Source organism: Triplophysa dalaica, chromosome 7, assembly GCF_015846415.1.
Source record: "Triplophysa dalaica isolate WHDGS20190420 chromosome 7, ASM1584641v1, whole genome shotgun sequence".
NCBI lineage: Eukaryota > Metazoa > Chordata > Actinopteri > Cypriniformes > Nemacheilidae > Triplophysa > Triplophysa dalaica.
In genome coordinates this window covers 932,037-947,345 of record NC_079548.1, presented here as the reverse complement: position 1 = coordinate 947,345, position 15,309 = coordinate 932,037, and the positions used below count along the sequence as shown (strand labels likewise).

The 15,309-nt window shown below is 41.2% G+C and overlaps 1 protein-coding gene across 1 annotated transcript in view; it reads right to left on the bottom strand.

The window, feature by feature from the left end:
- Positions 1-1,613: 1,613 nt before the first annotated feature.
- The window catches only part of LOC130425714 (uncharacterized), a 30,666-nt gene continuing 16,970 nt past the window's right edge, over positions 1,614-15,309 (bottom strand). The window contains exons 5-9 of the mRNA XM_056752086.1: positions 11,955-12,237; positions 6,855-6,994; positions 5,567-5,658; positions 2,143-2,236; positions 1,614-2,056 (exon numbers count right to left, since the gene is read on the bottom strand). Coding sequence (XP_056608064.1) covers positions 1,944-2,056; positions 2,143-2,236; positions 5,567-5,658; positions 6,855-6,994; positions 11,955-12,237 — 722 coding nt within the window. The 3' untranslated portion in view covers positions 1,614-1,943. The remainder of the gene's footprint in view (positions 2,057-2,142; positions 2,237-5,566; positions 5,659-6,854; positions 6,995-11,954; positions 12,238-15,309) is intronic.

Sequence of the window (15,309 nt, the reverse complement as noted above, 5' to 3'; positions counted from 1 at the left end):
ACATCCCCAACCAAGAGCAAAGACGGACTATTTGTCTTATTAATGCTGAAGTTACAATATTTGGTATTAAATGCTAAACCACACGTCAGCAGTCTGAGTGCAGCTATGACACGTCAGAGGGGATCTGGCCCTCCCGGTTGAGCCTGGTTTCTCCCGAGGTTTTTTTCTCCATTAATCAATCATTGGAGTTTGGGTTCCTCGCGACAGCAGGGCAGTGTTGGCCTGCTCACCGGGAGACTGCATTCATTCATTTATTTATTTATTTAGAAATTAGATGTTATTTATTAGAATGAACTTACTCGTTGTATAAATACCATGGACTGTGCTGTGTTTTAACTTTTCTGTTTTTCCTGTTTGCCCCTGTAAAGCTGCTTTGAAACAATACACATTGTGAAAAGCGCTATATAAATAAACTTGAATTGAACGACCCGACAGAAAGATTTTAGGCTATTGTTGTTGGAACGTTCCCTTAACATCCGTTTCTGGTTCCAATAATTTTTTTTAAGGTTTGTTTTTGTTTTTCCTTATGAAAACAAAACGTTAGTTTCATGGTTTCTATAATGTTAGCGGAACGTTCCCAGAACGTAATCAGAAGCAGATACTAATGTTCTATTTCCTTAAAGAAAACTTTCCTGGAGAACCAAAAACAAACCTTAGAAAATAACATTGTGGGAACCAAAAACGAGTGTTAGGGGAGCATTCTGGGAATAAAAATGTATAGCTGGGACATTTATTAGATGTTTTTACTGATGCAGATGTTTTATATATCTTGAGATCTTTAGCACATATACTGTATATATCTGTCAAAACCGAAAACTAAAGAAATGATTAAGAATAATTGATTAAAGAGGTGATTATTCGTATACTTTAGTCTTTTGGCAGTTATACACTCAGATATGCCATCCGTGCAGTGCATCAGCCCCACATGTTTTATAGTCACATATAACAAGTCAGGTCTGGCAGAGACGAAGCAGACAGAATGGTAAGTACAGATGTTTTAATTTGCAGAATGGATAGTTACAGCAAAACAGGCGAGTGACCAGTAAGATGAAATAACAGATGATAACTTATCAGTAGTATAACCAAGTCTCTCTCTCTTTATCTTGCAGATGATGAAATTCCTTGGAAGACGGAATGAAGATAGGCTGAGAAGATCGGGATCGCAGGTAGGAACGTATGGTATAGAGTCTGTGTCATGTGTAGACGAGATCAGACAATGAGTGAATGTTGGTCTGTGGTATAAATGGGTGCACTGCTGATGAGGTTCAGGTGATAGTGATTAGTAATCGGGTGACAATGAATGACTGAGTGGGCGGAGTGAGGGAATGAGTGGAGTGAGATGGTGATGGAATCCTGACATAACACACATGCTCATAACACCACTGACTCTGGGGCCAAAAATGTTTTAGTAAATGCATCACTTTTGTTGACAAAATTATTGGGAAAACATGTTCAAATAATTTCAGGTCAAATCATAAATCTTCAAGTTTTTATTGTTATTTCTCATTATACAGTGAAGCTTTTACATTTGAGTAAAATAAAGCAACCGGTGGTGTGTTATTCAAAAGACTTTAATGAGTTAGAAGTCAGTGTTCAGAAAAAAAAATAAACATACAAAGATGTATCTTAGTGTTTAATATATTAAAATGAATAAAGCATTCTATTAAAATAGGCTCTAATCTGCATAATAAGCATAATAAATGTTTTGATGCTGCGAAGCAGTTTCCTAATATAGTGAAATTGGTCCATTTAATATCAAACAGCATAAAATTAACATTAAAACTTTTACATCAGTGCACATGTAGCAGTTCCGAATGAACAATAAAAGTGAGTGAAAGTCTTCATAAAATAAATCATAAAGATGTTTAACAGAAATATCATAACGCAAAATCTTATCCGTTTATTCTTCACTGTGAATTCAATCTGGAACACATTTACAACATTTAATTTATTTGTCTGGAAATGTGTGTAATATTAATCCAAAAGAATTTCAGCTGAAAGAACTCTCTGTGTCTCTTCAAACACAAAAACATTTCCATTGGATTAATTTCATTTACTGCAAGGACCTGTAAATGAGACACGCTTAATACAAGTTCATGATTTTTAGACTCATTTTCATTTGCAAATGTATGTCAGACTCACGTTCTTCTTCCACTTCGATCACCTCCTGTTGAGGGGGTTGAGACCACCGCACTGTCACGTCTTTAAATCCTCTGCTAGCCAGAATAGATCCCAGCTGTTAATAATAATGATGATAATAAAAAAATGTTTTCGTTTTACAAAAACTTTAAACATCATAAATAAAATGAGGAGCCAATGCACCTTTCCAACTTTCCAAAATTGTATGTGTGAGAATGTGAGGGAACGAGACGTTGTGTTGAGAAACAGACTGGGGTTTGATCTTGAGAACCTATCATCTCCGAGAGGAATTTCTAAACGCCAATAGGATTGGCGAATGGTCTGCCCACGCCAGTCTCCGCCCCGTACATACGGGTATAAAAGGAAGATGGCGCAGCCCTCCTCCTTTTTTGGGCACAATGAAGTATGGGCATCTCGGCTATTGGGACGGATTCGATTGCGTTCTTTGCCAGCAGGGCGGCGACCTCTCTCCGAAGCACGGGGGCATTCTCTCCCCAAAGTGAGGAGAACAGAATGCCCCGGAACTTCGGGGGGCGCTTGGCGAACTGGATCGCATAACCGAGACGGATCGTCCGGTCTAACCACCGCGACGGGCTGGTATGCGTCTGCCACGCATCCAAGAACCGTATCAACGGTGTCAGAGGAACGATCTCCTTTATCGCGCCTGGGAGGGCCAGTTCGGTGGCTGGCAAATCGGTCACCTCGCACCGGGAAGGGTCCCTGGGAGGTTGACGGCTCTGTTGACTTACCTGTCTTGCAGCGCTGGCCGACGCAACATCGCATGGAGATTGTTGTCGTCCGCGCCGTACTTCCTTGCCACTGCGCGCCTGGAGGTGCTGCGGACGAGGGATACCCAGGGAAAACAACTCACTTAATGAGGAGGTGGGCGCCGGGCCCTGAAAAGGACTTAGTTGAGACGAGGCAGGCAGTGTCTCGTTCCGACTCGGCGATGGAATGGCTGACGTCGGGCCTGATGTTTGCCCCAGGTTCCTCCCGTCAGGGCCGCTGGGAATCCTTCCTCGTGGACTAATGGCGGGGGGTCGCTCTCCTCCGTGTGGGTCTGCGCCCCGGGCGGGCTGTCCGTTGGGAGGGCCCAGGAGCTGGAGGAACCACTGCAGAGGGGCGAGGCTATTGGAAAGCAGGCGGCTCTTGGGGACGTGACGACCTGTGGGTGGTCATGGGAAGGCGGGCCTTCTGGACTTCGCTCATCTGCGCAAGGTTTAACCACAGATGCCTCTCTTGGGCCATCATAGTGGACATCGACCAACCCAACGCCCCTGCCATGGCCTTCGTCGCTCGGAGCGCGAGGTCAGTGGCAGTGCGCAGTTCACTCATGCGAGTGGGGTCGGGCTTCCCCTCATCCTGGTCCTTCAGGACTTTAGTCTGAAAGACCTGGAGGATTGCCATGGCATTGAGGGGGGAAGTAGCCTGTCCAGCAGCGTTGTAAGCCTACGACACCAGGGTCGAAGAGAGCCTACACGCTCTGGACGGGAGTCTAGGTCGACCTCTCCAGGCGGCAGCCGTCTACGGGCATAGGTGCACCGCTACAGCACGCTGTACATAGCCTCGGGTCGCTCCGCCATCCAGGGAAGTCACAGCCACCGAGCTCACGAGTGTGGAACGTGCCGAGAAGGGTGCATTCCACGACTTTGTGAGCTCCTCATGCACCTCCGGGAAGAACGGCACCGAGGTGACTCGGGAACGAGTCTGCCGCACCCAAGGACACAGCTGCGAGACATGCTCACAGCTGTAGGAAATATGCTCTTTTAGAAAGGCTCTGTGGAAGTTTGCCGGGAGGTCGAAGGGAAGACCGTCTTCACACCAGGGTCGCGCTGGCAGGAAAAGAAAGCCTCTCTTGAAGAAAGATATTCTGCAACATGAAATGCGAGGTTCCGAAGAACAAAAGGTAAGTGAATGACCGCCGCCATCTTCCTTTTATACCCGTATGTACGGGGTGGAGACTGGCGTGGGCGGACCATTCGCCAATCCTAATGGCGTTTAGAAATTCCTCTCGGAGATGATAGGTTCTCAAGATCAAACCCCAGTCTGTTTCTCAACACAACGTCGAGAGACCGACTGAAGGGGCATTTGGGTTTTGTCTGTGTCCCACATATATTGTGAGAAATGTATTTCAATGAATATTGTTCTTGAATTATGTCTAACCTTACTTGAGTTCAAGCGCTGACCAAGTTAACAGAATGTTCAGAACAGCGTGCTGCCTTCTGCTAAAAATACTAATGTACTTATAAGAAGTTCTCAATACTAATGTACTAATGAAGAACATCTAATGAACTTATAAGGAGCTCTAAGAACAAAGAACTAACCACGTGAATAATATTAATTGTTTCAATGACATATTTACTTCCTCTTTTATGAACACAAATATGGGAACTATTTTCAATAAACTTTGGACTTTGATTTGATTGAACTGCACTTCTGTCTCTGCGTCAATTTTTGGTCTCCGGGATCCCGAAACTCTGTGTGTTCCATCGACTCGACTCTTCAACCTTAGAATAATAATACTTAGACAAGGGGACAAAAAGTAATATTCTTACAGTATGTTAGGGCTGCAGTGGTTCTCAACATTTTAGCTGTAAGGCCCCTTTGTGTGGATTGCATCGCTTTGTGGCCCCCCCAAATAAAAACGTAAAATCTTAAACTACCATTTTTTTTTAAACCAAAAAATATTCAGTTATACAATATTCTGAAACATTCCTTATTTTGGTTGGTGGCCTTATTTTTTCGCATAAAATTTATGATCAATTTCTAAATTTCAAAAATTGCCACAAAATCAGTGCCGCCCCTGGAACCATCTTGGGCCCCCCGTTTGAGAAGCATTATGTTAGGGTAATCCTCCTAATATGACATCTACACATATTTAGAATTAAAGACTGCCCTGTTAGCATACCAGTGGAAATTTGTGAAGTAAAAAAGTGTTTAATCTTGAGACTTGTAAAATTATGAATTATCAACAGGAAACTATAAAAAAAAGCGTTATTTATAATGGTACATTTTTAAGCAAATCTCTAGGTACATTGTTAAATTTCCCATCATTTTTATTGCAGTAGTGTATTATTTGTATTATATTGAACGATATATATTTTACTGCTGTAACTGTTAATGGCAAGTAGAGTGTTTGATTTGTGTGAATGAGCTGTTTTCTGCCCTGCAGCACAAGAAAAGCTAAACTAATGAAAATAAACTTTCTCAAATAAATTTAAACATTATATATTTTTGACAATTAACATTTAACATCAGATTAACTAAAAGCACTTTGTTTGATTATATAATATTTTCTTTTGTAGAATCTTACCCTGTTTTAACAAGAAACTGCGGCACTTTCAGACAACTATCTCTTACCCTGTTCTTCAGATGTATTTTATTACTAATTCTTTGAAATAAGTTTGTTATTTGCTTCTGTTTTCACCTGTTGAAGGATGTTTTCTCTTACTGTGGAGTCAGTCAAATCCTCTTTGGAGCTGAACCGCATCTTTACTGCCGTTTTCTGTTTACAGATGTCTGAAACAAAAATGATAAGCACTCCTCCCTGACTCTTGTTGAGAAAAATATATAATGTGAAGACTTCATTATAAAGGGTACGGACGTGTTGTAACTTTACCACCTGAGCACACAGTGCGACCCCATGGGTAATAAAACAATAGGAATTTAACAATATCAAAATCTCCCTGTACGATTATACCTCAGTGTGAAGTTCATGGTGTGATATTTATTGGCATATTTAAAATGACAAATGATGGCAAATGATGTAAACGTGCCATAAGCATCTTTTCTTCATCCTCTCATCATAACCGTTGCCTAGAGGTGTGAGTTATAGTGCGAGATGTGTCAGATGACCTAAAATCCCTTTGATCAAATATAATCATTGCACCAGATGGAGCTTCACAAAGGTCATCTATTGTATTTTCTGACATTCTCTATGTTATGACCGGAAGACCTGGCGTTTCATACAGTCATGTGACCACTGTAAGATTGAGACAATTTTGCTTTTGCGATAACATGATCTCCATAATATTGTTACATCCAAACTGCTCACGGTATCAGGAAACACAATTCCCTTTGCTGTACTTTGGTAGCAGGTTTTCCAGTAACTTACTGTAGATTTAATGTATAATTTGGTTTTAAGCATAAACGTACATAGTTTATATATTTTTCTTTCATAAAACAACAATAAATATCTTGGGTCACTTTTGTTGTTATGAAAATGTACCGTAATTTCAGAAGTTTTTAATATTTTTACACAAAAAAAGAGAAAAATGGTTAGGCATTAAAACAGCAACTCTGCAAAAAAATACTTTCTTCTTGTCTCTTCTTGCTCATTTTGAATCTCAAAAGTCAAAGTGTTTCAATTTTGATTAAAGTAATTGAAAACAGTACTAATTGTAAAGTATATTAAGTAGTAATTAAATCTACAGTAAGTTACTGGCAAACCTGCTGGAAAAACTACAGCAAGGATTCACAGTGTATGTAAGAATTCGTAAGGAAGTCGTAAGGATCACCCTCCAGACCAACTGATGGTAATTTCAACAATTGATCGCGTGATTTAGTCCTGGTTTCTTTGTTTCTCATATTCTCCTCAGCCATTGGTGTTTTGTCACCCAGGGTAGCGTGTTCAAGTGTGTCTCCCGACATGTTCACGTGGGAAAGAGACGTCAATGCATACCCTCTACAGGTTGGAAAGCATACAACATACATACCTTCAACATAGACCTCCACCTCACACAGGTTAAGAATCTTTTGATTTCCAGGAAGGAACACATTCACGTAACGTCCCACCATTCCACCACATGGGAAGGTCCAGGATTGACCCACTGGAATACCAGGAATAGCAGCACATCTAGAGAGAGAAATTTATTTTACAATTAACATCAAATCAACACAAACCTTATACACAATCACAAAAACGCTTATACTACAACAATAGCATAGAAAAAAATAATCAACAACTGAACATATTGCATCATTATATATCACATTATTGTATCGGCCGGGATTACAAGCAGTTATGTTTTCGAAAGGTTCAGCTGCAGGTGATGGTCATTCATCCAGAGCGAGATATCGGCGAGGCAAGCTGAGATGCGTGCAGAAACTGTCGGATCGTCTGGTAGAAAAGACAGGTAGAGTTGTGTATCATCCGCATAGCAGTGATAGGAAAAGCCATGTTTCCTAATGACAGAGCCAAAGGATGTCATGTATACAGAGAATAGCAACGGACCAAGCACTGAGCCCTGAGGCACACCTGTGTCCAGATGTTGGGACTCAGACACCTCACCTCTAAATACATACTCTAAAGGACCTATCCGAGAGCTAAAACCTGAACCATCGTAGCACCTTTCCGGAGACCCCCATAGCCTTGAGAGTGGACAGGAGAATGTGATGGTTAACAGTGTCAAAGGCTGCAGATAGATCCAGTAGGATGAGAACAGATGAGTTAGAGGAGGCTCTTTCCAGTCTCAGGGCTTCAATGACAGAGAGCAGCGCAGTTTCGGTGGAATGACCGCTCTTGAACCCAGACTGGTTGCTGTCTAGGAGGTTGTTCTGGGCGAGAAAGGATGAGAGCTGGTTACATACACAAATGACACGTTGCAAACTCAGTCATCATATCTTCCGCTCCATGAGCAGGGATGAGATTTTTCCGTGTAAATACGGATTTCGGTATTTTTTGACCTCGCTGGGACCCCCCGGAAATTGCATAAATAAGATTCATTTTCATTCGTGACGGGATTAGGGGGGTTGGGGGTCGTGGAGTCTCCGTAAAGGCGGCCAACTGTCTCCTTGAAAATGTGACCTGACGCCAATCGACAAAAAAAAGGGAGCGACTACGCCACCCTGGATACTTGCCAGGGACCAAAATAAAGCTTCTTATAATTTAAAGCACACAGGTTCACTTCAGGAAGCGGCAGGAGACGTGAGCGTAGAAATATATATATACTTTTATTAAAAAGATTCGGACACACAATCACTTGGAAATAAAGAAATATAAAATATAAACAAAGAAAAGACTATGATGGAAGAGTACCACCCGAAGCAACCTGAGACAACAAGCCCCTCAAAATAGGCCAAAGAAAGAACAGGAGCTGAGATCCGACAGCGGGGTTTAGGGACACACTAGGTCACACCACACCTCACACTGGTTACACCGGGGTACACACGCTCACGCGCACACACACACCACAGCACTAGTGGAGAACACCACCACACCAAGCTCGGCCCGCCTTCGGCCCTCAGCCCCTGTGAAGGGATAAAATAGAGACAGGTTTGGCACAAACTTCGAGGGTACAGGCACCCTACGGGTACGGAGCACTACAGTGAGATATAGCAGTAGGCGCTCTACTTGCCCACCACAATGCAGTTTCACAAAATACAAAAAAAAATACAAATATGAAGGAAACAATATGATAGAATCAAATTAAATGGAATATGCCACTACAGAATTTAACCATAAGAAAGCAAACCATAAAAACAGTAATGCCAACCAGGTAAGGTAAGAATAAAAGCAAAACAAAAATAATAAAATAAAATAAACAGCAAACGTAACCAACAATTCAAATGAAACAAAAGAAAATTAACAATAATATATGGTAAAGCAACAGCGCCTCCGGATAACTCTCAGGTAGCTCCAAAACGTAAAAACTACTCGTTGGTAGAGGCACGGCCAATCTGTTGGTAATACAATAAATAGTTAGATCGATTAAACTAACTTACAATCCTGACAAAACTATCCCAGTACATACCATGAATAATCTCCCCACCCCTGATAAGCAACAAGAGATGAATGTCGGGACGGCTGCGGCTCGTGCAACAATCTGTAGGCGGAGTTCACGCAAGTCGCCAAAAGCCGCAAGATCGTCATCAACTCTAAATAGAATGTGTTAGTGACACCTTCCACTGGCTAACAGGGAAGAGGTTTTAACCCACGTACCGTACACATCCGATCTCGTGACTCCGTGGGTCAGGTAATCGTGCAAATGTGCGAGGGACAACTTGTTCAGTTTATATGGTACACACACAGCCAACCCCCAAAATATTCGCAACGGATACCCAAGCTCAATTCCAGCTCACTCAAGCTTTCGCCTGTAAACACAAAGCCAGTATGGTATCAACTCTGGCACAATCTTACATCACCCCACCACCGCCAGTGCATTTACCTGTAGAGGGGCGACGCCAACCAAATGTCAGTCACAAGGTTTCTCTTAACGTGCCGTTCTGCAAGGAATCGCTAACATAAGCTACAAAATGCTATCCATAACACAGTCAACATCTCTACATACCTGTTAGACGACCGGATGTAACGCCGAAGCAAAAGAAAGGGGCGGGACTAGTAGAATCAAAACCCCTTTAACACGGGATATATATACACCCCCATATCAGCTGATAGGAGAGCTAATGATCAGATCCACCAATCGGCGCCATAAAGACGTATCAGCCCTACCACAAAAAGAGTCCGTGAAAACTCAACGCCAAACTCAGCTGTTTTAGTACTCTAAAGTCTGTCGTGTCGTTTTTAATTAAGTGAAGAACTGAACAAGTTTTGTAATGTATCCCGAGTCAAGAAGTTGAGACGCAATGTGATATACTTAATATTATCTATACACTAAAATAGTCCATTCCTCGATTTAATGGCTTAAAACTATACACATGGCCGATCAAGTCACTGTTTAATATAAACGCGTTGAAGACTCTACTGCATGCAAACATTTAAATGAATAAAAAATGCAACATGAAGCGTTTGCACCTTTTATTAGATGCAGATTAATGCGGACAAACTCTGTATGAATGACGTAATGCGCCATCTAGTGTCTGTGTATGGAAGTCTCTTGAGGGCGCTTTGTGTTCAATTGTTGTTTGATGAATTATTTCTGATTACAATAAAATGTTAAGTATGTCTAACATAAACTACTCAAGAGGTGCCATTTTTAATACCATTTTATTTGACATTAGCATAAGATATTTGCTCAACGCATCAACCTGTTTTAATCAATATTGTTTAGGTGACTGTTAAACTAATAAACATTTGAACTGATATTTCCAAAATTGCTAATTATAATAGTTTGATTTTGTGTTGCTAAGTGAAAAATATCTATTGTTGGCAAACATTTGCCAGTTTTCAATCATGTGACATTAAATTAGTAACATTAAAGACTATTTTGGGGGATTGGAGTTGGGGAGGGTGTGTGCGGTCTTCCTTCTCTTTTGTCGTGGGCTGATCACATGCCTGATGAAACACATGTTAATGCTCAGTAGAACACACACACAGGGTTCTTTATTGTATTTGCATCGTTTTAAAATGCGTTCATTTTCATATGCGGCTGAAACAGGTAGTCTAGTGCATCCCAAATATTACAACAGTAACATTTTAATATACCATTATAGTCATTATGGACTTAAAAAATGTGTTTTTGAGGAGGTGGGTAGTGCACAATAGGCCCCTGTGGCGCGGCCTAAGCTTTTGTCCTTAATGGAATTCTTCAACAATTCTTGTTGTTTATCTTTGTGCGGACATGCAAAGCGTTTATGGCCCAATTCTCCTCAATCGAAGCACCTCATGCTATCAGTACTATGGTACACCATGAACACACTCAGCGTGAATGACACGGAAAGAAACTTCCCATGTTCATTCAGGGGAATTCAAAAACATGTAAACCTGCCGCCTTAAAGAAAGAACGTGTTTTAGCGCAGCATATTTACAAAAGAGGGGAATCGTTTTTACTGGGCTTGAGATCTTACTTAACCTCTGAAGCTCCTTGAGGATGACTTTATTGCAAACTTTACGTGGCACATAAGAGACGGTCACTTTAGTACGACGTTTCTTTCACATATATTCCGCTCACAGTCAACTCATTAACCATCCATCCATCCATCCATTTTCTTCCGCTTATCCGTGGCCGGGTCGCGGGGGCAGCAGTCTAAGCAGGGATGCCCAGACTTCCCTCTCCCTAGACACTTCCTCCAGCTCTTCCGGGGGGACACCGAGGCGTTCCCAGGCCAGCCGGGAGACATAGTCCCTCCAGCGTGTCCTAGGTCTTTCCCGGGTCTTCTCCCAGTGGGACATGCCTGGAACACCTTCCCGGGAAGGCGTCCAGGGGGCATCCGGAAAAGATGCCCGAGCCACCTCAGCTGGCCCCTCTCGATGTGGAGGAGGAGCGGATCTACTCTGAGCTCCTCCCGAGTGACAGAGCTTCTCACCCTATCTCTAAGGGATCGCCCGGCCACCCTCTGGAGAAAGCTCATTTCGGCCGCCTGTATCCGGGATCTTGTTCTTTAGTTCATGACCCACAGCTCATGACCATAGGTGAGTGTTGGAACGTAGATTGACCGGTAAATCGAGAGCTTCGCCTTGCGGCTCAGCTCCTTCTTCACCACGACAGAACGGTACAGCGACTGCATTACTGCAGAAGCTTCACCGATCCGTCTGTCAATCTCCCGTTCCATCCTTCCCTCACTCGTGAACAAGACCCCCAGATACTGGAACTCCTCCACTAGATGCAGGAACTCTCCATCTACCTGAAGTGGGCAAGCCACCCTTTTCCGACTGAGAACCATTAACCAGAGTGTCGGAGTTTAAAAATACAACCACGGCTTTGTTCAGACGATGTTGTCAAAGCCAACTCTTTCATGTGCCATGAAAAAAAAGGAAAACCCACTTTACAACACTGTCTATGCAAGGAAAAAACAGGAAAAATAAGAGAGAGAGAGAGAGAAAGAGAGAGAGATAGAGAGAGAGAGAGAGAGAGAGAGAGAGAGAGACATAGAGAGACGTGAGATGTGATGGTGAATGTTTCTGTTGTGATTCTCACAGGGGATTGTTGTTGCCGTTGTTCTCCAGAGAGTTTCCGATGTGAATCTCTGCTCCGTTTAGTCGTTCTGAACAACAGTCAAATCTGTTTGTGATGACGACTCTGTTCACACAGTACACGTCATGCAGATCCAGTCTCCACCACGGGTCATTATTCCCAGGAGCGGTTTCAGTACAGCTGGTGTTCTGCTCCACAAGACCTCGATTACCATCAATTCCTCTGTCAGCAGACCAGTCTTCATACGTTGAGGATTGTGTTGCCACTCCATCTAATGCCACGTTTCCTAATAAATGAGAGAGAGAAAGACTTGTTTTATTGTTTGCTCCTGTAGTACAGCCATGAGATTTAAAATGTTTTATAGAAGAAAGCACATAGATGTTTATCATTAAGAGTCTATGTTGTGTGAAAGTGTAAAGGTGGCGTTTAAAGTGTGGCAGCCGCTGCAGAATGTTGATGCAGAACAATAAACCACGGTCCGTGTACGTTTTATTCATTTGATATCCTATATTAAATAAATTAACGGAAACTGAAAGATGACTCGTTTTTTCATTTTTCGTTTAGTTCAACAAACGAAAAATTAGATTTCGCCCCGATTTTTCATTTTTCGTTTGTCGTTTAAAAAACGGATTTCGGACTCAATATGGGATTCGTACATGTGGGCGGTGCTGTCACGCCCCTTTCACCCGATTGGTCAAATCGCTCACCATTCTGTACGGCCTTAATTCTACCCAGCAGATTAAGAGTCTGTACGAGTGCGATACTGACAAGTGTTTGCACTTTAAAATATGTTTACTTGAACCATCAGACAGCCTCGCATATCTTAGACCCGCTAGGTTAAGAGGGACGTGCTCACTGGACTTTCTCTTGTTTACTGTGAACCCGTCACACAGCAGTTTAGGCATTGTTATGTTTTTTGTTATAAATCAGAAATGACAAGGATGCATTTTCCCGCAATAGAAAGTCTGTTGGATTGTTTCCCCGGTGTGGGCGTGGCCTAATGCGCTCTCTCTTAATGCGCTATAAGTTCAAAGTCTACTCCTGATCCAAGTTTGGCCAAGTTTCACTTATATTAATGTTTATTGTTATAAAAAAGTGGATGAATAGGCTCTATATCACGAACTTTGATACAGATCATTTAGATCAAACTCCAAAAATTCCATGATGACCATAATTCTTAATGCTGTCCACAAGAGGGGGTGTCAGCCTCTTTCAATCTAATTTATCCACTCTCCATACAGATAAAGTATGAATATGTTGTAGCTGTATTTCTGAGAACAAACATCACACATAAGGAACATCATGAATCTGCACAGTTGGGAGCCTGCATGCAGATGTGTATGTTAGTTTGTAAAACACAAAATTTAATTCTGCAAAAACGTTTATTTTATTCTCACAACATCACATGGAACCAAACGAAATGTGACCTGAAATGTTTTAGAAATTTGAGTCAATTTATCACAAATAATTTTCTTTCAACAGCAACAATTTTATAGTGCACGTTTATGAACATTGCTGAACTTAAAACAGCATTGTGTAATGATGATTGTGAACATTCTTTAAGGAGAAATAGTTCATGTCATCTATAAAAACATGTGAAGGGGTGGATTCCTTAGCTCCAACTAGATATCTTCAATTACATCCTTTGGTGTAGTTATTATAAATAAATAAATTATTGATCAGTTACAGTATATTCCAATAATAAATAATTCAATCAATATTCTTCTGCCCAATAATTATTGTGATCTGAGTAAATTATATGTCCAGTATGCATGTATGTTTGTACAGTGAGGGAAATAATTATTAGATCCCAACACTGATTTTGTAAGTTTGCCTGCTCACAAATAAATGCAGCATCTATAATGTTTAGGTTTATTTTAACTGATAGAACCTGAAAATCAACCAAAATATCAGTGGAAATAAAGGTTATGAATTGATTTGCATTTCAGTCAGTGAAAAAAGTATTTGATCCCCTTCCAACAAGCAAGAATTCTGTCCCCAAAGATTGGTAATGTGCCTACATGGCCCACAGATTAGTCCTGTCACTTTAAGACAGTACTCCTAAATCATCTTGTTATGTATATATATATATAAAAGATGCCTGCCAACAGAATCTGTATCTCCCATTTCAACCTCTCCACCACTATGGTCAACCAAAGAGTGGCTTAAGGAGACGAACATTAAATGTCATAGCCAGTCTCTAGACCCTAGTCCTATAGAAAATCTGTGAAGGAGGCTAAAACTCCAATTTACTGAGCGGCAGCCAAGAAACCTTAAAGATTGACAGAGGAGTGGACTCAAATATATCCTGACACATGTGCAAACCTGGTGACCAACTATCAGAAATGTCTGACCTCTGTGCTGGCCAACAAGGGTTTCTCAACAAAGTACAAAGTTATGTTTTGCTTGGGGATCAAATTCTTATTTCACTGACTGAAATGCAAATCAATTTATAACCTTTATATAACATTTCCCCCTGATTTTTTGTTGTTGATATTCTGTCTCTATCAGTTAAAATACACCTACCATAAAAATGATGGACCCTTCATTTCTTTGTAAGCAGGCAAACTTAAATCATCAGGGGATCAAATAATTATTTCCCTCACTGTATGTATGATTAACAATAGTTTTAGCATTTGTCTTTTGTTTTAGTTTTTAGTTTAGACATTGACTCTTTGTTACCAGTATAAAATAACAGCTTTAGGTTGTGAGAATGTACATATCACTATGTTTTGGAAATGTTTGAGATTAAGCTTGAGGGTGCAGTGTGTGTGTGTGTTTGTGTGTGTGTGTGTGTGTGTTTGGTGGTGGAATGACTATCTGTAGGTGACCAGATTTATAGATATGCTAACCGTGTTGTGCCTAAACTAGGGCTTCTGTTGTCTTACAGTATTGAAGATATGCTGTGAACTGGACATCCATGTGTACTGTAGATATTATCTAAATTATCTTTGGCTTATTTGTATCAGTACCTATTGTGTGATTGCTCCTGTTTGACATGTCGCTTATTGCTCCCTGAACTCTCTGTAAATCTCTTTCGATAAAAGCGTCTACTAAATGACTAAATGTTAATGTAAATATATATTTCTATCATTTTGGTTTTGTAACAATTTCTGAATAAGCTCATGCAGACCGAATGAGAAACCCAATTATAAAGCAGAGTTATATACACTGCCCGTTCAAAAACAGTCAACAACAGCATGAATTCAACTAAGCAAATAGGTAAGAGCCTCCCATTGGATTTGAGGTTTAGGTTCAACAACGTTATGTGCCCAGAGAATGAGGTCAGTTGACTGAATGATCAAGTTAGGCCATCAATGGATTCTTTCCTTCCTGATGGCACGGGCATATTTCAACA